At 40.4% G+C, this 23,185-nt stretch overlaps 2 protein-coding genes across 2 annotated transcripts in view; one reads left to right on the top strand and one right to left on the bottom strand.

Moving 5' to 3' along the window:
• pitrm1 (pitrilysin metallopeptidase 1) overlaps positions 1-4,098 on the top strand; it is a 38,674-nt gene extending 34,576 nt beyond the window's left edge. Inside the window, exons 23-27 of the mRNA XM_083990947.1 lie at positions 276-388; positions 1,709-1,834; positions 1,932-2,077; positions 3,617-3,719; positions 3,835-4,098. Of these exons, the coding sequence (XP_083847073.1) occupies positions 276-388; positions 1,709-1,834; positions 1,932-2,077; positions 3,617-3,719; positions 3,835-3,928 (582 nt within the window). The 3' untranslated portion in view covers positions 3,929-4,098. The remainder of the gene's footprint in view (positions 1-275; positions 389-1,708; positions 1,835-1,931; positions 2,078-3,616; positions 3,720-3,834) is intronic.
• Positions 4,099-4,649: 551 nt separating this feature from the next.
• The window catches only part of LOC311000285 (ATP-dependent 6-phosphofructokinase, platelet type-like), a 40,717-nt gene continuing 22,181 nt past the window's right edge, over positions 4,650-23,185 (bottom strand). Inside the window, exons 13-22 of the mRNA XM_083990961.1 lie at positions 21,254-21,400; positions 18,476-18,546; positions 17,307-17,394; positions 12,415-12,567; positions 10,420-10,584; positions 8,374-8,435; positions 7,700-7,811; positions 6,618-6,717; positions 6,404-6,509; positions 4,650-5,536 (exon numbers count right to left, since the gene is read on the bottom strand). Of these exons, the coding sequence (XP_083847087.1) occupies positions 5,380-5,536; positions 6,404-6,509; positions 6,618-6,717; positions 7,700-7,811; positions 8,374-8,435; positions 10,420-10,584; positions 12,415-12,567; positions 17,307-17,394; positions 18,476-18,546; positions 21,254-21,400 (1,161 nt within the window). The 3' untranslated portion in view covers positions 4,650-5,379. The remainder of the gene's footprint in view (positions 5,537-6,403; positions 6,510-6,617; positions 6,718-7,699; positions 7,812-8,373; positions 8,436-10,419; positions 10,585-12,414; positions 12,568-17,306; positions 17,395-18,475; positions 18,547-21,253; positions 21,401-23,185) is intronic.

Here is a 23,185-nt window from a genome sequence, read left to right as displayed (position 1 = left end):
ATAAACAGAAGAAATGAAATGATACAGGAGGAGGAAGACAGAAGGACAAGAAGAAACAGAAAGTAGTTTTTTCCCGTGGAGGTTGAGGGAAGTCTTCAATTAAACAGTTAAACCCACCAGTCATCCTGTTAATTTTTTCACACTAATCTTCAAACATTCAAGCAATTTTCCAAACATTTCATACAAATTCAACATCCTTCTTATAAATTCTACTTTTTAATCTTTTCTCACCTATTTCAGTCCGTTAACTGTGTTGTCTCTCTCTGTCTCCGCAGGAGCTGAACTTCCAGCCCTGTCAGATGAAGACGTTCTTCCAGATGCCTTTCCCCATCAACTTCGTCAGCGAGACGATCCGCACGGTGCCGTTCTCCCACCAGGACCACACCAGGTACCAAACCACTATATTCACAGGTTTCAAACATTGTTCACAGGGTTTCCTGTGTTTTTCCTTCCTTTTAAAGGGACAACGAGGAGTTTTGGAAAAGCGAAGCGTTTTCACACTACATTTATGAGCCTCCGCGCGCACCGTAAAATTCTTTGACCGGCGCAAGACAGACTCATGTTTTCATTCATCAATAATTAAAGTCATAGGTTCAAAGATGTTCATATACCGTCGTAGTTCCGACCATAAACGGCGATTCGGCTGCGTTATTCTCATGACTCGCCACGAAGGAAATGCTGGTCGGCTCGACCAGCATCTCCGCCACCACTAATAATAACAAAATAACAATAGAGACAAAACGATATATTTATCGAAAATGGGCCCATTAACAAGTGTGGGTAGCGGAGATTCATCCACATTAACATGAGACTTTTTTATAACCGAATAGAAACTCCTCGTTGTCCCTTTAAGGCTACGTATGTTTACACAGAAACGATCTGAACAGACAAACACAAAAGTGGCGTTGCGTTCTCGCTTTTTATTCCGCGTTTAGATGAGCGTTTTTTGGGGGGAAATCTGCGTGCATGGTAGCGCGGAATGGAGAATCAAAACCAAAACATGGCGAAGCGAACAAAAACTGACAATTTTGTCTGTAAAGAGTCGGTAGTCGGTAGAACTGCTGAAACGACGTAAACGTGTACGCGACGTGAGCAGATCGGAGCAGAGTTTTGAGTTCTTTCCCCTTTAGACGGGAATGTGGCAGTGGAGCGTTTTTAAGATTTCCACTCTGGAGGGAGCTTTCACCTTTTTATGAGCCCCAAAAACGCAGTCGCCGTCTAAACGAAAGGTCTAAATGTGTATTTTTCAGGGTATCCGCGGGGTCTTGAAAAGTATTAAAAGGTATTTTCACAACATTATAAAGTCTTAAATTTTGAAGGTATTTTTTTTAATTAGCTGTTTAAGAGTTTCAGTCCTAAAAAACATTGTAAAAGTGTGTGAATTTATTCATTTTATTAAAAAACAAAGATGAACCGGTACATAAAGTAGAAAAGAAGATTGTTGTTTTTGTTTTTCGAGAGTGGAGCAATGTTTTTTTTTTTTTTTTTGATAAACTTTGCCTTTGATTTATTATCCTAACCTATTTTAGTCTTTATCACAAACTAAAATAAAACTGTTAAGTTAAAAGTGTCACTGATGTAAATGGTTACAGCTTGAAGTGGCAGTGAGATATTGAAAAATATTGAGAAGGTCTTGAAAAAGTCTTAAAAAGGTATTAAAATTAACTTCAAGATTCCTGTATATACCCTGTTTTTTGTTCCCTCTCAGTCTGTGCATCTTGGCGAGGATGATGACGGCCAAATTTCTCCACGGAGAGATCAGAGAAAAAGGCGGGGCCTACGGCGGCGGCGCCAGGATGGGAGGAGGCGGTCTGTTCTCCTTCTACTCGTACAGGTGAGCCGACCGTTACTACGCCACCGCGTTCAACGAGCGTTTGTTTCCAGTCACGAGTGTCCACATCTCCGTGTCTCCGTGTCTCCGTGTCCCTCAGGGATCCTCACTCGGTGCAGACGCTGGCTGCTTTCCGTAAAGGCGTCGACTGGGCCAAGTCGGGTCAGTTCACCCAGCAGGACATCGACGAGGCCAAGCTGTCGGTGTTCTCCGCCGTCGACTCCCCGGTGGCGCCCGCACACAAAGGTGAGCAAACAGCTTTTATTATTTTAGTATTATAAATGAAACACTGCATATGGATTTAATAAAAGTTACACAAACTAATTTATACATTTTGTTTTCTTCTGAATCAACACAAATAATGACATGACATCACCCAATGAAAGTCTTTGTGACCGAAACATGAATGTAACTCTTATTAAAACCATCTGTAAGTTAGACAGTGTGCAGTAGTTTTCCTCTTGTTATTATAGATTAAAAATACTTGAATGTTTGTTCTCTCTCTGGACTCTTTGTGTTGACGTATCAGAAGAAAACCTCAAAGAGAAACGTTTTAATTTGTTTTAGCAGCTTTATTCTCCTTAGTACAACAGAGTATTAGGGCCACATTGACAAATAAAAAAAATCACAAACTTCGTAGTGTTATGACTTTTTTTCTCGTATGAAATGTACGACTTAATTCTCGTAAATTTACGTCTTTATTCTCGTAAATTTACGTCTTTATTCTCGTAAATTTACAACTTTATTCTCGTAATGTTATGACTTTATTCTCGTATGAAATGTACGACTTTATTCTCATAAATTTACGTCTTTATTCTCGTAAATTTACAACTTTTTTCTCGTAAATTTACAACTTTATTCTCGTAAATTTACAACTTTATTCTCGTAAATTTACAACTTTATTCTCGTAATGTTATGACTTTATTCTCGTATGAAATGTACGACTTTATTCTCATAAATTTACGTCTTTATTCTCGTAAATTTATGACTTAAAGCAGAAGTGAGTGATATATTTGTGTTAATATAAGTCTTAAATAGTTATATCTTCCGACAGCAATCACTTACATAGAGTGTTTGGTCTGAATCACGGGTCTGTCAGTCCCTCTGCTCTGCTCTGAGCCGAGGAGAAAACATTTATCGTATCCTACAGTTTTTATCCAATGAGGAGAGAGAACGGCATGCAGGGCTGTGTGTGCAGCCAAGGGATGCCGTGAATGTGGCGACGTAGCGACGAGGACTGTTATGGTGCGTTCAAGGAAACTCGTTTTTTTCCGACCTGTGAAGTCGTACCAGTTCGATCTGGTACATAGACTGTACAAAAAGACGTACTGGTACGATTTCACGGGTCGGAAGTTACGAGTGGCCGTTATAGTGACTTTCACCGGTAAAACAGGTCGGAAAAACACGAGTGGGTTACCTGGAACGCTACAAAGTCGTAAGTTGTGACTTGAAGCTGTAATTTATGATTTCAAAAGCCTGCCTGGAACGCAGCATTAGCGAAAACGACCGGATCACTCACTTCTGCTTTAATTCTTGAAGTCTGTGTGTTTTTTTTTTTTCTCAATGTGGCCCTAATACTCTGTCGTACCTTAGTTCTTATTCTGTTTATAATTTTTTTGTTTCATTGTAAATTAAATAACCACTTTTTTGGTGTTGTTTATTTTCCAACTTTTTTTTTAACCGAACAATCAATGATTTGTTCAGAGTAATAGCTTTAGTGGAAGAAACTTTTTTTTCTTTTCTGCTGTGTAACCTGTAGTAACCTGGTTTGTGTCTGTGCTGCAGGGATGGGTCGTTTCCTCAGTGGAGTCACAGACGAGATGAAGCAGAATCACAGACAGAGGCTGTTCGCCGTCTCTCATGAAAACCTGGTGGACGTGGCCCAAAGGTACAAAAAGAAACTCACACTACTACTATAGTTATATGGGAAATAAGAATAATGTTTTAACATCATGAGGATTTTAACCCTTTAACCCTTTTCTGTGGTTGTTGTTGTGCTGCAGGTACCTGAGCGTCGGTCAGAGGACGTGCGGCGTCGCCATCATCGGCCCCGAGAACGACACCATCAAGAAAGATCCTTCATGGATCGTTAAATGATCGATAGGTATTTTCTAATGGAGAAACTTGGACTTGTGATGTTTGACAGTGCAAAGACTGAAAGGAGGAAGAGGAGGAGATTCAATCATGAATGAGTCTCTTTTCTCTGTCATATTCTGTTATGTACATATTTATGAACTAAACTAAACTTTATCATATTTTGTGATCATGGAGTCGGAAACATTTAAAAAATCTTTTTGTCATAACATCAAAGTGTCTGATGTATTTTTTGTGGTTTTAAATACTTTATGATTGATCTGCTTTGAGAGAGAAATCTAAAACTTTAACCAACAAAGACAACTTTATAATAAATACACACTATAAGAATTAATAAATACAGAATTCTTCATTTATAACACATGAATACTCATTAGTATGTAGTTTATAAATAAAGCTAGTGCTTATCAATGATGAGTAAAACATGTTTAACTGTTGTATAAATTATAAATTCAGTATTTAATGCTTAATAGTGTGTAGTTATTATAAAGAAAATATTTTTATCCACAATCATTACCATTGTTATTATCAGTATTATTATGAACACAGAGCCGTGGGACAGTTTTCCACACAGTAGATGCTTTATTACTCTGGACACTCACATCACACTGCCAGCACGAACAGTAAAGTTAATGTTGCGCACAGGTTCCAACATTATCCGCTACTCACAATTAACCACTGGAAGATGCCACGTACAAGAAGCCCGGGGTGGATACGGCACAAAGGCAACAACACACACACACACAGACACACACTCGCATTCAAACACACAGTTAGTTAGCAGGTGACAGGACACACACACACACAGCCAAGCCTCCGTTGACCTAGTGTAGGCCACAATGGACGGTTGTCAAGGTGTCGGCAGGCAGGCAGGCAGCCGGCCGGCGTGTGGTCCTCCTCTTTGAAAAAGCAGCTTCGGGGGGATTAGATTACGTTACTTTACGTGACTTTACGTTACATTACATTAACAATGGGGCTCAAAGTGCTGTAGAAAATAAATATGACAGGAGCAGGACTTTGAACGCATCACCATCCTCAACCTCCAGGCGTTTGCTAAGTACCTTTAAAAAAAAAAAAAAGATAAAACTACATTTGCAGGACTAAAACGTGAACTTTTACAGTACATGATGAGGAATGCATATATATATATTTAATAAGGTATATAATCATTTTGATTGGGGGATCTATAAAATCTGTGAGTGCTGCCAGCTACATAAAGAGCTCTACTCCAAACAACTGCCCTCCAATTGGACGTCGGTATCTGAAGATCCCTCCGCTCCTCTGGACAATAGAACGTCTTCATTTCACCAAATACATTTTCAAATCTATCTTAATTTATCAGCCGTCAGTCGGTCGGTCGATCGGTCGGTGGTGGTGGTGGCGTGAGCAGCCGTCACTGGTTTGTGTTTTCGGGGGTGAAGCTGGTCTCCGGTCGGTGGCAGTTCAGCGGCGGTTCAGATGGCCGACGACGTGTTGGTCTCTCTGGGCCGGATGCGGGCCACGTGCTCCAGCTGGCCCGAGTCGGACACGTCGTAGCTCGTCTTGTACTTGGCCAGGATCTTCATCAGGGGGCGGAGCTTCAGCCACCACTGCTCCTTAGGGATCCTGTGGCTGAAGAGAAGGACGAGGACAATGAGGAAACGTCTCGGCTCAGAGACGGACAAAATCAAACTGTTGTAGCATCTAAAACATCTGGGTTTGTCTCAGCAGAAACTGTTGGTACATTAAATTCAATTAAAATTGCAGATTGATAATGTCGACTATCTGCACAGGAACATTTAGTTTAATTTAGTAGACATATGATTTCATATTATTTCACCAGTCCTGCCCATTTCCCATTCCCATTCCCACCCTTTAATCCTATTTATAATGTCTAATGTTGCCAAAAATAGAATAGCAATCACAAAGCATAAACATAGTCATATATATATTAGCCAAATAACCCATTAACCCATAAAGAAACATAGAATAAAGTTATTTAAAAAGTGTTGTCATGTTGGAGTTTGGTGCCCAGATATTGGTGTAGAGTTATTTGTTTAAATCCACAATAGACGACTAAAATTATGTTTTTGCAGATTAATATTTAATATTTATTTATCAGGTAAGTGACCACATTTAGTAACTTGTTTTTTTGCAATTATTATGTTTATAATAATATCAACTATTTTATTTTCTTAAATAAATATGTAAGAATGTTTTGTGTTGTTTTTTTTTTTACACATTTTTATGTATTATTAAATATTCATTTAACTTTATTACTATATATATTATTACACCCTTTGCAAAAAGTATGACCTTTGAAGGTAACTTCACTGACCTTGATTTGGTCCAGGGTTGAAAATGTGAATTTAAATGAGCGCCCTATAAAGAGTTAACTACTAGAGCAACATCACCAAACAGATGGAGAAGGAGGAAACTGAAATGTGCATCTTCACTCTGACACAACAACAACAAACGGAAACAGAAGATGTTTCTTACACGAAGTCGGTCTCGTCTCGGATCTGCGACACCGGCTGGAAGACCAGAGCTCGGCGCCTCATCCCCAGCAGACAGGCCGTGTCATCGGAGTTGGCGAACACCCTCCCTGCGGCGGAAGACGAGCGTCAGTCAGTCGTTAGTAGTATTATTATTATTATTATTATTTTAACCTGTGCTGTGATGAACTCGGACAAACAGACAAGTTTCTCTTCACCTCCTTTGTACGAGTCCTTGAGCGTCCGTGTGATCCACTGGATGGCCTTCGCCGCCACCTTGGTGCCGAAGTTCCTGTCGAAGGGCGACGGCGCTCCGCCCTGTGGGACGCAGAATCAGAAAGGAGCCGTAAAGGTCAGTTTACAGCCCAAGGAACTTGATGTGATGTCAGGAGCAGATACAAAAAGTACAAAAAACAGTAAAAAGTAGCGATAAAATAAAAAAAATGATTCTAGTACAAAAAATACACATGCTATATACAATTTAGGATTTATATACAATAGAATGGAATAAAGATAGAATACAGTAAAGTTATTGTGCAATTTGTTGTGATGAGAACCAGACATTTGGTGATATACAGGGTTCCTACGCAAGTATGGAATTTGATTTTATACTTTTCCAGGTCTGGAAAAGTATGGAAAATGGATGTGGAATTATTTTTATCTTAATACTTTTCTGGGTTTGGTCTGATCTGAAATTATTTGGGTTAATTATTTATTGTACCAAGCTACAATCTGTACTGAAAATTATTTGGTGACATAATGGCATACAAATTCAGAATAATGAAAACAAATGATTAACTGCATAATTTATTTACATGATACACATCTAATTACTCAAATGTCACAAATTATTATTATTATTATTATTTTTTAGAGATAAGTCTGGTAATTAGGGTGTGGGAAAAGTATGGGATTTTGAAATGTCAAATGTGTAGGAAGGAACCCTGAATATAACTGAACTACCGTGATATGTGGAAAAAATTATTATAGGAAATTTTATTCAATTAATTTTATCGTGTTTGTTTTGTTAAATCAGACAAATCAAAACAATTTTTTTTCGATATCGATCACAGGTTCCTTTAGTTTTTCCTGGTGCATGCTGGGATTGACTGTAGCTCCCACCCGCCACCATGTAACAGGACACGTGGATAATCTGTGGACTCTCATGTCACAGTTTCAGGATAAAATGTTTCCCGTCACCATCGGATCATTGACTTTACATGCTCTATTTTCAGTGGGTAAAGTGTGTATTTGTGTGTGTGTGTGTGTGTGTGTGTGTGTGTGTGTGTGTGTGTGTGACCTGCTGCATGTGGCCCAGGATGTTCTTCCTGCAGTCGAACACGCCCCGCCCCTCCTCCGTGTACAGCTGGTAGACGAAGTCCGTGGTGAAGTTCTCGTTGCAGTTCTCGTTCCTACGACACACGACATGCTCCAGTTACAGCCTCGTTTCCACCGCAGGAAAAAAAAGAAGCTCCAGTCTGATTATCAACAGATTTTTTTTTGCTTTTTCTTTCAGTAATTGAGTGAAGGAGCTGTCCACTGCTGTGATGCTCTGCTGTGTGTCGTCTTGTGGTAATGAAACAATGTCACCTCCACTCTGTCCAAAATACTACATCTGTCCTATTTCCACAGACCTGCGTCCTGCTGGGACTGAACTCACCGGTGTGATGGTGCAGAGACTAAAATAGCCACGACTGATGATGCGTACGAGAGGTCGAGCTGATGTCAGATGCGTTACCACCGACTACAAACTGACTTTAGTTTTTTCTTTACAATAATGCGACACTAAATACAAATGTAAAATTGTTTTTTTCTACCTCAGTTAACACGTTGTCTACCTGCAGAGTAGACTGCCCTCAGGCAACACTGTCTGGGTATGTGTGTGTGGCAAAGCAATGACAAGAAAACAGCAGCAGCTATGAAACATTCACATAAATGAAATAAGAAGAAGATGAAGAAGAAGAGGAGTCTGACCTGAGCACTAATCCTCTCTGGATGCTCGTCTTCATCTTCTGCGTCAGATGTTCCACGTTGGCCTGAAAACACAGAGCGAAGCTTCACATCCAACCTGCAGCCGCAAAACCACACACCTCCGTCTGCTCCTCGCTCCCACACACACACATAAAAACACACACACACCGGAGAGGAGCAGTGTTGTATTTACGCCAGCAGGGGGCGCCGACTCTGCTGTTTCCACCACACTGAGGTTTGTCTGGGAGCTTTTTTTCATCTTTTGTAATGTATTAACCTTTAAAACATCCTAATCTCATCAGTAGTCAGAAAAAAAACATTAAAAGGGAAAAAGTATATCTATCCTTTCAAAATAAAATACAATATTCTGTCTGATTTAAAATCCTGTGAGCAGAGTCTGTTACACAACTCTGATGTCAAATACAGGTGCATCTCAATAAATTATAACATCATGGAAAAGTCCATTTCCAGTAGTTCAAGTTGAATAGCCTCAAACAAAGTATAGCATATAGATAAAAACATTTTTAAGTGGTCTTCTGTAATAATCAAAATGTTTGATATACTGAATTTTAGGTCTTCATTAAATGCAAGACATAATCATTATAATTAAAACTAGAAAAAGAAAGCATTTCCTGCAGGAAATGCGTGTGAATGCTGAAAGCAGCTGAACGTTATTGCTGAAGCAATGCCGAATGAGCTTAAGAAATTGTTGAAACAAGAGAAAGAAAAAAGAAAAAGACAGAGAGAGGGGTGGGTAGAAAGAAAGAAGTAAAAAGACAGAAGAACACAGAACAATGCTGCTTTCAGCATTCACACTAAAGACATGAAATGTTGCTTTCTGTGTGTAATGGATCTAGATAATGTATTATTTTAACTCTTTGAACTGAATTACTGACATAAATAAACCTTTCCATGATACTATAATTTATTCAGATGCAGCTGTGCATTATTTTCTTCAACACTTTTTGTTTCCATTTACTGCAAATAATAAATCTAATCATTATTATTTATTACTTTTCAGAAAAACTGGTTAAAAGTTGCTGCACAAACGGCAACAAAGCAACGAACTGGGCTGGGATCCAAATAAAACAACTGAGCCAAACTTCCCATGAGCCTCAGCGTGACAACAACAACAACAGCAGCAGCAGCAGCGTGACGAGCCTGACGCCTCTAATCAGCCCTGACCCGGTCTGAGTGAGTGATGCAGCTCACAGGTTATTAATAAATTGCCCGATGCGCACGGTGATAATCTGGGTCACCTGCACCGGGCCGAGGCCGCGGGAAGCTGCTTCTCCCTGATCTGAGACCAGCGCTCACACACACACACACACACACCTACACACACAGATAAAATACATTAAAGGGATAGTTCAACATTTTGGCAAATTAGCCCGTTGCCATAATCCCTATAGTTTTAGCAGTAGGTTCGTTACCTTTAATTGTCGGTGCAAGCTGTTTTTAGAACAGCGGAGCAGAGCCATGAGCTGCTCAGAGCTATGCTATGGAGGCTAATGGGATTTCTTGGTTTCCCTCATCAAATACACAATCCAACAACTCCAAAACGCTCTGGTGGACAAGTAATGACCTGCACATTCACCACGCTATGAGATAATAACAGAACGTTACCAGACAGAGTTGTTTTAGAGGTAAATTCATGCAAAACCGCTGATTCGCGTTCCCGTTGGAGGCACTTTTTCAGCAGCAGTCTCTGCATTTGCCTCTAAAACAACTCTGTCCGGTAACGTTGTGTTATTATCTCACAGCGTGGTGAATGTGCAGGTCACAACTTGTCCACCAGAGCGTTTTGGAGTTGTTGGATTGTGTATTTGATGAGTTTGATGAGGGAAACCAAGAAATCCCATTAGCCTCCGTAGCGTAGCTCTGAGCAGCTCACGGCTCTGCTCCGCCGTTCTAAAAATAGCTTGCACCGACAATTAAAGGTAACGAACCTACTGCTATGACTATAGGGATTATGGCAATGGGCCAATCTGCCAAAATGTTGAACTATCCCTTTAAATCTGGACATTTTAGGATGTAACGGTACTATACCTGCAGGTCCCGGATGTCGAACGGCTCCTCGTAGATGTAGACGGTGTCGGCGCCTGCAGCCAGGCCGCCCACCGTGGCCAGGTAACCGCAGTAACCGCCCATGGTCTCGATGATGAAGACCCTGCGCTTGGTGCCGCTGGCCGACTGCTTGATGCGGTCGCACGTCTGATTCACACACACACACACACACACACAGTTGAGTTAATGAACTGATCTGCAGCTGCAAGAGACTTTAAAGTAGAGCTGAGGCGACCGGTCGACAGTGAACGCATCACGAACACTGGAGTTTTAATAGTAGTTTGACTTCTGGATGAAACCAAAATAATAATAATTATAATTGATGACTATTGATCAGCTGCAGCTCTACTTTAGTAAATCATCAATAACCGAGGAATCATCTGGCAAGAAGAGTCACACAGGTGATGCACAGGTCGACTCATTATTGATTATAGATGACTGACAGAAGTGAATTAACACTATTTATCTCTGCTCTGTGTGTGTTCAGGTGTTGTATTGTTTTGTTCTAACATGTTAAACCGCTCACAGAGATTCATCGTTCTGGACATAATTAACATATCATTTCAATATATTTTATTGTGCTTTGTCTTTAAGAGAATAGAGTTGAACAGTAACATCTGTGAAGATGCAGGATGTACAAACTGGACTGAATATAAAACTTTTACAGTTAAACTGTTTTTATGTGCATTATGAGCTACATGTGCTAGTCTAGATGTTATATTTTTACAACAAAAGCCCTGTGCTGTTTCAACGGTGTGTGTAGTTGGTGTTTATGAGCTGATCTGGGGTCAGCGTTGACCTGTGCACACTGGGCCTTTGTTCTGACCAGATGGACGAGACAGAGTCTCCCACATCAGGACACCGTGTCCTTCGTCTTCATAACAAACACTTAGATACTTAGATACATATACAGCCACGGAAAAAATGAAGAGATCACTTTCACAAATGTTTTTTAAAAAGCTTCTCTACATGTATGGCACCTTTTTTTTTAAAATACCGATACAAACACAACTCATTCTAGGTAATGAGACACTGATCACCTGAACCACATCTGATTTTATAGGAAGATTATAAAAACTACTGCTGGGATTAAACATTAACATTATCCCACCAAAATTGATTCATAAACTAAAAAAGTTAAAATATTCATGTTGTGTTGTTAAGGAACAAACATGAACTTGTTTTCTTTGCATTAATATTATTATTCAATGTCGGAAAAGACTTAATATTTTTTTTTATTCTGCCAATGCACTAAATGACAACGTTATTTATTACAATTTTTGGGAGAAATGTTGTCTAGAATAAAACACAAATGTTCATTTTACTCAAACACAAAACTATAAATAGTAAAACCAGAGAAACTCATGATTTTGAAATGGTCTCTTATTTTTTTTCTGCAGCTGTATATATACATGTATATATTTTTTGTTGATTGGTAGGAGACTCCGCCCCCTCAGGTGAAACAAAAACCAGTGACTGACAGTTTTCACACTGATGCACTCTGCAAACACACAAACAGCTGGAAGACACTTAAACCAGCAGCAGGAGAAGAGGAGGAGGAGGAGGAGGAGGAGGAGGAGGAGGAGGAGGAGGAGGAGGAGGAGGAGGAGGAGGAGGAGAACCGCTTCAAAATGCATCACATCGCCAACACAACATTACACATAACACTCACTGACATGCAATGCATTATTATGGTCTTTGGAGTTCTCACAAGCAGCAAACAGTGAAACAGTGTACTCACAGATTTGTCGTGGTTTTTAAAAAAAATCTTTTACAGATTTCCCCTTTAACAACTTGGACCATCAAAGAACAGTTTGTCTGATACAGAGGTTACACATCTGTCCAGCTGATCTGAGTTCAGTTCAGGTTGTGACCTACGTGCATCAGTCCTCACTTCATCTTCTACTATAATAAACACTATAATAATAATAAAAGAACCCCTCCAGGTGTTCTGGCCTCGCTCCACTGGACCCTTACCTCCACGATGGCGTTGAGCGACGTGTCGGCGCCGATACTGAGGTCGGTGCCGGGCACGTTGTTACTAATGGTGGCGGGCAGCATGCACATCGGGACGCAAAGCTCCTCGTAGTCGGCCCGGGCCTCGTACAGCTGCAGCAGGGACTCCAGGGCCTGGTGGTGGGGGCAGGTTAGACCAGCAGGGGGAGCACTTACATGTCTGAGAGAGTGAGACCCTCTGCTACTGCGTTGTCACACAGCCTAGGGCTCGTATCCATGGTTACCTTAAAGGCCCCCCAGTTGGATGCTGCTGCTGCTGCTGCTGCTGCTGCGTATCGACTGTTTACAGTCTGAGCTGACAGGACTGAATTATACTGATGAAGACGTGTGTGTGTGTGTGTGTGTGTCCTGCTGTGTGTGCGCTGCTGGCTGGCTCTCTCCAGGAGATAGGAGACGGAGGTGAGGGTGAGGGGGGTGAGGTTTGATTGGGGGGGGGGGGGGGGGGGGGCTTTGGCTTCCCATTGACTGAGAGGAGATGGGAAGGAGGGGAGGGGAGGGGGGGCAGTGGAGGCTTCACCCTGGCTGACATGTGACAGCGTTGACGTGACAAGATAAAGACCAGGGTGGGGGGGTCGGGGTCGGGGGGCTCGAGACGCTCAGAGCGATGTTTCCTTTTATGTCCAGGAAGCAAAGAGCTGCTTTTTTATTTGTGTCTTTGGTAACACTTTACAATAAGGGTCCCTTAATAAAGTACATTATTAAGCATTAATTAACTGTTAACAGCTATATTAACTATCATTATTATGTATTACTTAGGATTAGGAAACACATTAATGAATGTCAATAAAAAGAAAGCCACAAAATGTTGGCAACATACCGCACACAAAGACTGTATGGTGGATGAGGATCTGTGATTTATTTGAGCAACGCGTTTCGCATATAGCTTCTTCAGGCTCGTATTTGGCCCAAATGACTGTACTTTTGTGCCTCGGCTGCTCGCTGTGCACGGGTATCTTTTTAATTTTTAATTTTCTGACACATTAATTAATGTAGCCTATTAGTGAGCAGTTAATTAATGTTTACTACTCAGAGTTAGTTAATAAATTATTAAGTAATCATAAAAGTTGAATAATCATTATGTATGCATTACTCAGCATTAGTTAACACATTAGTTTATATATTAATGCTTAATAATGTACTAGCTAACGTTAATTAAGGGACCCTTATTGTAAAGTGTTACCATGTCTTTTACGAGGAGTTGTTGGGGTCAGACGTACAGGACTGAAGAACCCGGTCACGCCACTCAGTGATGCTGGACGGACGCCATGGCGACACAGCATGCACACTTACTCTCCAAACGACGACGAGCCATTTGGAGGAAGAAGAGGAGGAAGAAGAGGAGGAGGAGGAGGAGGAGGAAGAGGAGCGAGCAGAGCGTCTCCGTTACGTTGAACTGGACGGTTTTCTGCTGTTTGGACCAAACACACACAGAGAAGGGCCACGGCACGCGCCAAAAAAAAGGAAAACATGCCACAACACGTCACTGCATGCCCCCACACTTACCTGGGACCCCCGCTGAGCAGCTCGCCTCCAACCACAACCAGCAGCAAAGGATTCTGGGTGGACACTGGTCCAGATGTCTAACGTTTGTTGGCTGCAACTTTCAGCTCAATGAACTTTTTAAAATCATTTTCTCCTTTTTTTTTCTACTTTTTGGTTTATTTTTGCATATAAACAATGATTGCATCTATTTAATTACATAACTATGAATTTGTATTTACAAAAATTACAAAAAATCGTCTGTATCTGTGGTGAACCAGGCTGTCTGTGAACTGCTGCACCACCATGGCTCACTGTGCCACCATGATGTGGGTTTGTTTATGTGAAAACAGCAGATCTGTATGTTGCATTCAAGTCCATGAAAAACCCTCACATAGGTTTTGACTCGCTGTGTTTACACAGAAAATACCACAGCTCACCGTGGAAACTAATTCACCACAACAAACACTGAGGCAAAGTTTAACGTACTGAAGTCAACTGGAATATAACATGGACGGAGGTTTGACTCCTGGAGAACCGTCTGAATATGACTTAATATTCAACTTTTCATTATAGTTTCAGTTTCAAAATCACAGATCATCGGCTATTCTATCAATATTTTTAAACGTCATCTAGCGGCTAAAATATCTTGATGCTGTAATCTACACAGGGTTATTGTTAACTAAAACTAAATAACAAACGAAACTGAAACTACTTCATCGCTTGTTGAACTAAAAACTAAACTGAAAAAAAAATCAAACAGAAGAACTAAATAAAAGTAAAAACTAATGAAAATGTTCAAACTTTAACTTGGATCTATACAGATTCTGTAGTCGTCCACCTGCTGGTTGCTTGTGTGTGGATGCGAGCTGTCAGTCAGCGAAGCCCTGCGATCTGATTGGCTGGGTGGGTGGGTAGTGGTGCATGTGTGTGAAGTCAAACTTCAAACACACACACACACACACACACATACGCTTGCTGTGACCCAGCTGCACTTACGTCAGTAATGGCATTCAGAGCGGTGTCTGAGCCAATGCTGAGGTCTGACCCAGGTATATTGTTGGAGACGGTGGCGGGGACCATCACCATGGGAACACACAATTCACTATATTTGTCCCGAGCGGAGGAAAGTTCCAGCAATCCCACGTAGGCCTGCAGCAGTGAGAGCCAGCGTCTTATTGGTTATTATTGAGGAGGTAGGTAGAGACAAAAAGAAGGAGGAGGGGGGGGTGAGGTAGACGAGGCTGCAGAGAAACTGATGGGAGGGGCAAAACGTACAGTCTACATTTAATATTCAGCAGTTATTATAGGAAAAAAAGTCAAACTTAAGAAGTTAAAGTCAAATCAAAATCAAAAACTGTGTGTTATTGTTTTGTATGACGGCCTGTCAGAGTTAACTGTAGGTTAAAAGATATAAACGAGCTGGTAACACCTTGGGGGGAGAGGGAATTTCAAAGTTTAAAACTCAGAATTTTCAAATTTAAAGGTTATAAGCTACAACTTTTTCATTAACGATTAAGTTTTCAAAAATAATATCTCCACAGAACATCCAGAGCAGTGCAGAATAAAAGTGTTAATTTTACTGAAAAAAAATTCTAGTATAGAAATAATTGTTTTATAATTTTGACGGGTCCAAAATATGAATATTTACATCTGGTTACGTTGGCCATAGCTCTGTGGAGAGATGGCATCGTGCTAATGCTAATGCTAACTAACGGTCAGCCGGTTCTGTAACGTTTCCGGTGCAGGCGTGATGATGCTGCGGGTTTGTCGGATTCGTCTGCAGGTGAGTTAGTGTGAAATGATTCAGATGTGTTTCCAGTCCGCTGTCAACACCGGAGCTGCTGCTCGTTAAATACGGTTAGCGTTAGCTTAGCTTTAGCTACTAGCCGCTCCCTATAGGCGTTACCTGGTTGGAGCGAGAGCGGGCGAGTGTGAGTGCGATACTTACTAGTGGCTGGGAGGAATTAAACTTGTAGCTAACACCTTCAAGTTTGCAAAATAATGAGAGAAAAAATAATAGGCTATTCTTGGACATTATAAAGTCACAAAGTTGTGAGAGAACAACTTTATCTCATCACTTTATCTTTTTTATTTTATAATGTCAGAGAATAATCCAAGTTTTGTTTTGTAAAACTGCAACTTTATACTTGAAAATTCTGAGTTTCAAACTGGGAAATTTCCCCCGAAGACACATCAATTAGACACGAAGCAAAACGTTGATGAATGTCATGTTAAATCTTGTTTGGTCTCCACCTACTCTGAAAACGTTGATTAGTGAAACCAAGGCATGTTAGAGGTTTTTGATTTAACTTCCTGGCGTCGTCATGAATGAATCTGATCGATTATAAGAAAATATTGTTAAATTTGTGAAGCTACACGGGTTGTGGGAGGGGCTTACAGTGAGGGGGCGGGGTCTGTTCGTCTGAGCGATGTGGCAGAAACAAACAAACAAAACAAAAAAACAGACACGGCGATGACGAGTGGACGGACAGAGGTGTGGGAGGAGCCAAGTGGGAGAGAGCCAGACCAATCACAGTGGACAGTGAAACTACAAGGATGGAGACAGTTTATATATTCAGACCGAGCTGCCAAAATCCAAAACCAGGGACGTTTATTTTTTAAATGGCTTCAGATTTGTTTTATTTTAAAATAAATTTGTGCCACATCTAACCAATCAGAGAGTTAGATTTGTGATGTTTAATATTTCTCTGTGTAATTTTAATATTTAGTTGTGATCTCTTCCTAGTTCACCCACCTACTAAACAATAAAACAATAATAAAATATAATAATAATAATAATAATAATAATAAAATATAACTGTTGGTTCTATTTTTAAATTCTTATTATCAAGTTTTTATGAAGAAGAAATAATCCCGTGGTTTTGTCTTTGCGTCTTGGTCGTCAGGTGGAAACATACAGAAAGAGGAGGAGAGAGCCTGTGACACTGAAATATGTCTTAATTGTATCTTTTAAAAATATAGTTGTAAAGAAATGTTTTCTCAAGTTGAAATGTTAAGTAGGATAAATCAGTGGAAATGAAATGAACTCAATGTTGAATGTGAAACACTGGAGGGAAAAGGCACTGGACAAACTGTGTGACAATAATTCACATTTATCAAAATAATCACATTTATCTTTTAACTGATAACTCAACAATTCTGCTTTTTCTATGATTATCAGTAACTTTGTGAAACAGAAACAACATCCAGAGAAAAAGTATTTCAAAATCATGTCACATACTAAAAATGGCAGAAAAAGACTGAGCAAGATTTGTTTCTTTTTTTTTCTTTTTCTAAAACACGTCCAGAAAGATTAAATATTCAGATATAAAGCTGCCGTTATTCTCAAAGGTCACGTCAAAGTTTCGTACCTCAAATCCTCCGATGACGAGCAGCGCGTTGATGTTGTGGATCCTCATCTGCTCGGCGATTTTATCCAGATGTTTTCCTGGAAGAGTTCTGACACAGAGAGGAGAAATTACTTCAGTTATACCAATAATTACAGCTGCTGCGCGGCGATGGGTCGGGTCCGGGCTATTTTTTGGCAAATTTAGGCAAATTCTGAGCAACAAACAGGAGAATAGGAAGACAAGACAGCTAACCTTGTTCACTTTGCACCAATTGAGGATTGAACCCACAACCTCTGGAACCAAAGACCTTTGTCTATCGCACTGAGCTAACTAGCAAGTGGTAGGACTACAGTGGCTTCACAATTTGAGTAAGCCATTCACTGTTGTGTAGGCAGATTTGAAACCACTGTAAAAAGATGTAAAATTCTGATATGTATTTGTTAAATATTTTACTACATATAAATAATATATATATAAACTAAATATTTTGTACATTTGTTTCACAAAGACCATCTGGTATTTTAGTAGACTCCCCGGTTGGGTCTTGAACCCACATCTTCCAACACCAAGAACCAGCTCCTAACTCACTGAGCTAATTGTCTGGAAGTGAGACCTGCTGTGTGTCTTCTCAAATAGTCTCAGGGAGTCAGCAACCAGGCAGATGTTGTCATGGCAGATTTAAAAAATGGTCAAAATGTCACAAATTCTAATATCTACACAAAAATCTGATAATACATAAATTGCATGTTGACAGCATGGAAATGTTGGTGATTTGTTTTTAATGATAAGTGTTTTGCTTCTCAAGAGAAAATGTGATGTTTACAAATGTCGCTCTTACATTGACTCCAGTTGTTCCCATGAGAGCAGAATTTAAAATGTTCTAGAAAATTCAGTTTTTGAGATAAAATTCTGATATTTGCCAAACTTCAGCAACCATGACTCCAAAATATTCTCAATTTTTTTCAGGAAGATCAAAAATGTATTAGCAAGAATTGGATGATATATGTTTACAGTGAAACGTTTTCATGCACTGTAGGCTCAATTTTTCATTTTAGGCTCATTTACAGTAAGAGCTTTACTCTACAGAAGGGTGGGGGGGGGGGGGGGGGAGTGAGATGCCACCAAACCAATTTAAAAATAAAACTACAATACATACATCATCTCCAGATTGCACATCTGGTGTATCATACCTTTTTGTCCCTAGCATGGCGCCTCCCTGACCGGTCCAACCACCGACATCTCCCCACTTGATCTCCTTGATCTGAGAAAGACAGACGCCATGATTATGTTTCCTACAATTTAATCCTTTTTTTTTTTTTTTTTTTTTTTTTTACATGTAAAAAGACATGTTTTTATTCAAGCCCATCTCCAGCTCTGAATGCTGTGGGGAGGTGGAGATAATGCACTGTGTTGTTGCTGCTATTGTTTTGTGCATAGATTTCTATTCGTTTATTTAATTTTTTATTATTTAATTTTATTTAATTACCTACACACTTTGATAGGAAGGATGTTGTATTTATGATGTGTATGAGATGTACTATTGTTGTAAGCTGACGAGCTGCTCGCCCTAGAATATGTCGAACAACGTGCACTTGGTCACCTGATGTTATTTGTACGACTGTCCGGCCGAACGATGTCTGCTGCAAATCAAATCGCCCTTCCAGGGACATTGAATAAAGATGATGATGATGGAACATCAGTAAGTTAAAATGATGACAATAATCACATCTCCTGACTTTCTATACTGTTACTGCTTTTGTTTGGCTGTCAAACGTTGTTTGTGTTTTAAAATGATTATTATTACCTACAACTAATGTTTAAACCTTAGGAAACAAGATGAGCAGTAATAAAAGTTGCAACAAGAGTGGAGTGCCCCACTTCCAATTATTATTTTCATTATTTTATTTTGTTTTATTTTTCTATTTTACTTTATTTTTCACCTCCACGAGTTGCCGTTTTGGAAACTTGCATTGTGCTAAATAAATAAAAAGTAGAAAAAAAAGAAAGATGTTTAAACCTTATTTTCCGTTATTTTTACATTTCACACTTTTGTCAGAGACAGAAATCTATAAATGTGGATTAAAAGACTCAAAAACCACATCTGTACTTGGACTGCAGGGACCATCATGGTTTTGGTCTTGACCAACAGGTTTCTGTGCCGCTGCGCCAGCGTAGCTCCATTTAACCAGGACCTCTTCAGTGTAATCGGCGTCCTACTTAGTGGAGGGTTTTATCCAGGGATCACGGCTTCACTTTTCAATCACGTCTAATCCGTCTACATGACAACTCCTCTCTGGGTTTAATCGCTTTCAACAGGTCACGGCTGGTTCCTGCACAGCTGAAAAACTCTTGTGTGTTTGAAGTGTGTGCATTCGTGGAAAGCACGAACACAATCAGCGCAGTATGACCAAGACAAAGGCAGAGTGCAGGCATGTGTGTACGTGGTGGGGCCTGTAGCTGCCGTGGGAGTGGAGTAATTGGCTCACAGTGAGCAGCTCTGTTTATCTGTGCACGGTCTTATCAGAGAGGGAGGGGAGCGAGTGCACGGCTACTTCCTGCTCCCTGCCGCTGGTCAGGAGAGCGGCTTTGACCTCTGAGGAATGTGGCCCTTGAGCGCTGCTGCGACGTCATCGACTCAGTTTACAGTCGCACCGATAGGCAGGAAGTCCACCGTGGATCCTCGGGTCCCAGAATTTTTTTATAAAACGCTGCAGAGAAGACGACGTGTGAGCGGAGTCGGGCTCAGGTGAACGCACGTGGCTCCAGCAGGTTCCAGAGAAAGTCGACGCAGCGTGACTGTGTTGTTTATTTTGGCTTGAATCAACTCTGACGCTGATGTTGTGCAAGATGAAACTAATACAGAAGGTGTTACTGAGGTGTGTGTGTTTGTAGACAATTTGTTCAAACATTTGAAGAGTTTCCTGAGTGTTTCCATATGTCTCTGATAAGGAGAATCTAAACTGTGCAAGAAACGTTTGTAGGTGTTGGAGGAGGTGATGCAGATGTTAAACACAACATGAAGCCACGTGGATAAAGGATGAAACCTCTTCAAGACAAAAACTAAGTCCAGTTGACTTCATTCAATTGCCTAGAGAGCAATGATAACTGAGCTGTTTTAAAAATAAGTTGATTTGGCGAGTAGGATCAGAGTTAGTTCCTTTCTTGAGGTCACAAAAGGTGTACCTCAAGGCTCAGTCCTAGGACCCATTTTATTCACGATCTACATTAATGATCTGTACGCAAACCTGTCAAATAACAAATACAAGTCCAGTTGCCTACGATTCAATTTGCCCAGAAAAGAACGATGACCCTAACAAATAAAACAATAAAACCTGGATGAATGAGAATATCCATAGACAAACCTGTCAAATGCCTCATACCATTTTTATGCAGATGACTCTGTAATCTACTGCTGTTCACACTCTAGTTACGCACTAAGTAGGAGCCCAACAGTGTGTTGTTACGCTGTACTTCCAGGCATTTGAATTCTTCATCTGATGAATTTAAACTGGTTTTAAATGATGAAAAATCCAAGAGAATGTTTTTTTTTTGTTTTTTTTCAAATCCAACCGTTTCCCTCAATATCCCCTCAATTAAAACTGTTGGTGATAAAACTCTAAAGCTGGTCACAAGTTACAAATACCTGGGATCAATTATTGATCGGGAGCTTTCATTCAAAATAAATGTTAGAAATTTGGTGAAAATCGGTTTCTATCACAGAAACAAGTCATGTTTCTCCCTCAGAAAAAAAAAGAATGGTGTTGGACATCTTTTTCTGAGCGAATATAATGCAGACATCATTATATGGTGACAATATTGAATTATTATAGGTTTCTATAAGGTTTCTTTCTTTCGTTTAAAAGATTTTCTGGTTTATAACTTATAAGATAAATTTGAGGTGTTTTCTGATATTTAATAAACTAAATGTTGCGGCTCCGGCTCAGTAAATCCAAACACGTGTCTCTTACTTGTCCTTTGTAAAATCCCTCGAAGCCGTCGCTGACAGCGAACATCTTGTGTCCCTCGGTGATTCCCACTCTGACTGCAGAGCGCACGGCGGCGTTCATACCAGCGGCCGGCGCACCGACGTTCAACACCGCCACGTTGAAGTTGCTCTGCAGATGACGGAGATCACACACACACACACACAGACACACACAAACAGTATCTCAGCATTAGAGTCAAAGCAAAAAAATCTGGTTCTTGTTTTGAATTACAGCCGTTTGTGTATTAGAGGCAACACTCTGAAGCTTTGTCACATTTTAAAGCATCTTCACACATCATCAGTTGTGAATCTACCGCTCTGCCTACAACCAGCAGGAACACTATGATGCTTGGTTTGCAGAGGATGGAACATCAGCTGCTTTAGAGGCAAAGGAGATGAACTAAACTATTATTCTTATCTTATCTTATTGTATCACATCAGAATTTGTATAAAAATCAAACATTAAATCACAGCTTCATGCCTGTCAGGACAGCTGGTCATCTCCACTGCCTCAGAGAACCATCCATGTGTCTGTAACTACTGCAGGACTTTGCCTCAGAGCAGCAGCAGCAGCAGCAGCAGCAGGAGGCAAATGTCGCCGTTCATGCAAGAAGCCACATGCTGCTAAAAGATGCGACAGCTAACCAGGAGCTGGAAACATCCACGCTCAAATGCAAACTGCTCAACCTCAAACCACCCAGAGGACTGAGCCTCAGTCCCACATGGGTCAAAGGTCAAATGAGGGGATTCAACCTCCAGTTGTACAACGGGACAATGGAGGACATGGAAGAAGATGATGTGGAGAAGCTTAAACTGGACAGGCGTCCAACTCTCAGCTGCAGCTGCAGGTTATTCATATTATTCATATCTATTTCACACCATCCCATCTGTGAGTGGATTTGTACAGAAGCCCTTGAGGGCCAAACATTCACACCTTTTTTTCATTTTCCAGAGATTACAGGATCATTTTCTCCAGATTTCGAGAAATAAATGTTGTTTTTTTCTGAGGTAAGAGTATAGTTAACTAGAGATGTAGCTGAGATTTCCATCACACAACATACAGCTTGACTGAAGAGATCAACAATAGGCTTCATGCCCAGCTCCACTACTTCCTGAACTTAAGCCAGCTCCTTTATTTCCTGTTTTACAATATTGGACAAACTGATTAATCCAGGTGTGTCTGACCTCACAACAATGGCCAGACACACCTGGATTAATCAGTTTGTCCAATAATATAAGACACCGAATGATGTTTCCTTCAGTCAACAGCCCATAGAGCCATTAGTTTAGTTTCAATTCCTTGAAATTTGGAAAAATGATCCCATTGTCTCAGGAAAGCACAGGAAATAAAATGTATGAATGTATGACCACTGAGGGCTTCCGTAGATCTGTATAAGAAGATTTAAAGGGACAACGAGGAGTTTGTATTTGGTTATAAAAAAGTCTCACATTAATGTGGATGAATCTCCGCTACCTGTTAATGGCTCCATTTTCGATAAATATATAATTTTGATCTCTATCATTATTTTGTTATTTTAATTAATGGTGGAAATGCTGGACGAGCCGACCAGCGTTTCCTTACTTTCGGTTTCACAAACGCTGCCCGGCGAGTCATGAGAATAACGCCGCCGAATCACCTTTTATGGTCGGAACTACGACGGTATGTGATGGTCTTCCAACCTCTGACTTTCATTCTTGATGAATGAAAACATTCTTGGCAAGACGTCCGTCTTGCGCCGGTCCAAGAATTTCACCGTGCGCACGGAGGCTCATGGTAAATGTAGTATGAAAACACTTCGCTTTCCAAAACTCCTTGTTGTCCCTTTAAGTCTTTAGCACTGACACAAGTTGTTGGTTGTGATCAGTTTCTCACTCTCGTTTACACACAATTTTGAGAAATGACATGCATCAGCAC

This window comes from Trachurus trachurus (genome assembly GCF_905171665.1).
Source record: "Trachurus trachurus genome assembly, chromosome: 17".
Classification (NCBI taxonomy): Eukaryota; Metazoa; Chordata; class Actinopteri; order Carangiformes; family Carangidae; genus Trachurus; species Trachurus trachurus.
Note: the sequence above shows the minus strand (reverse complement) of the source record. Positions and strands in the feature narration are given on the sequence as shown.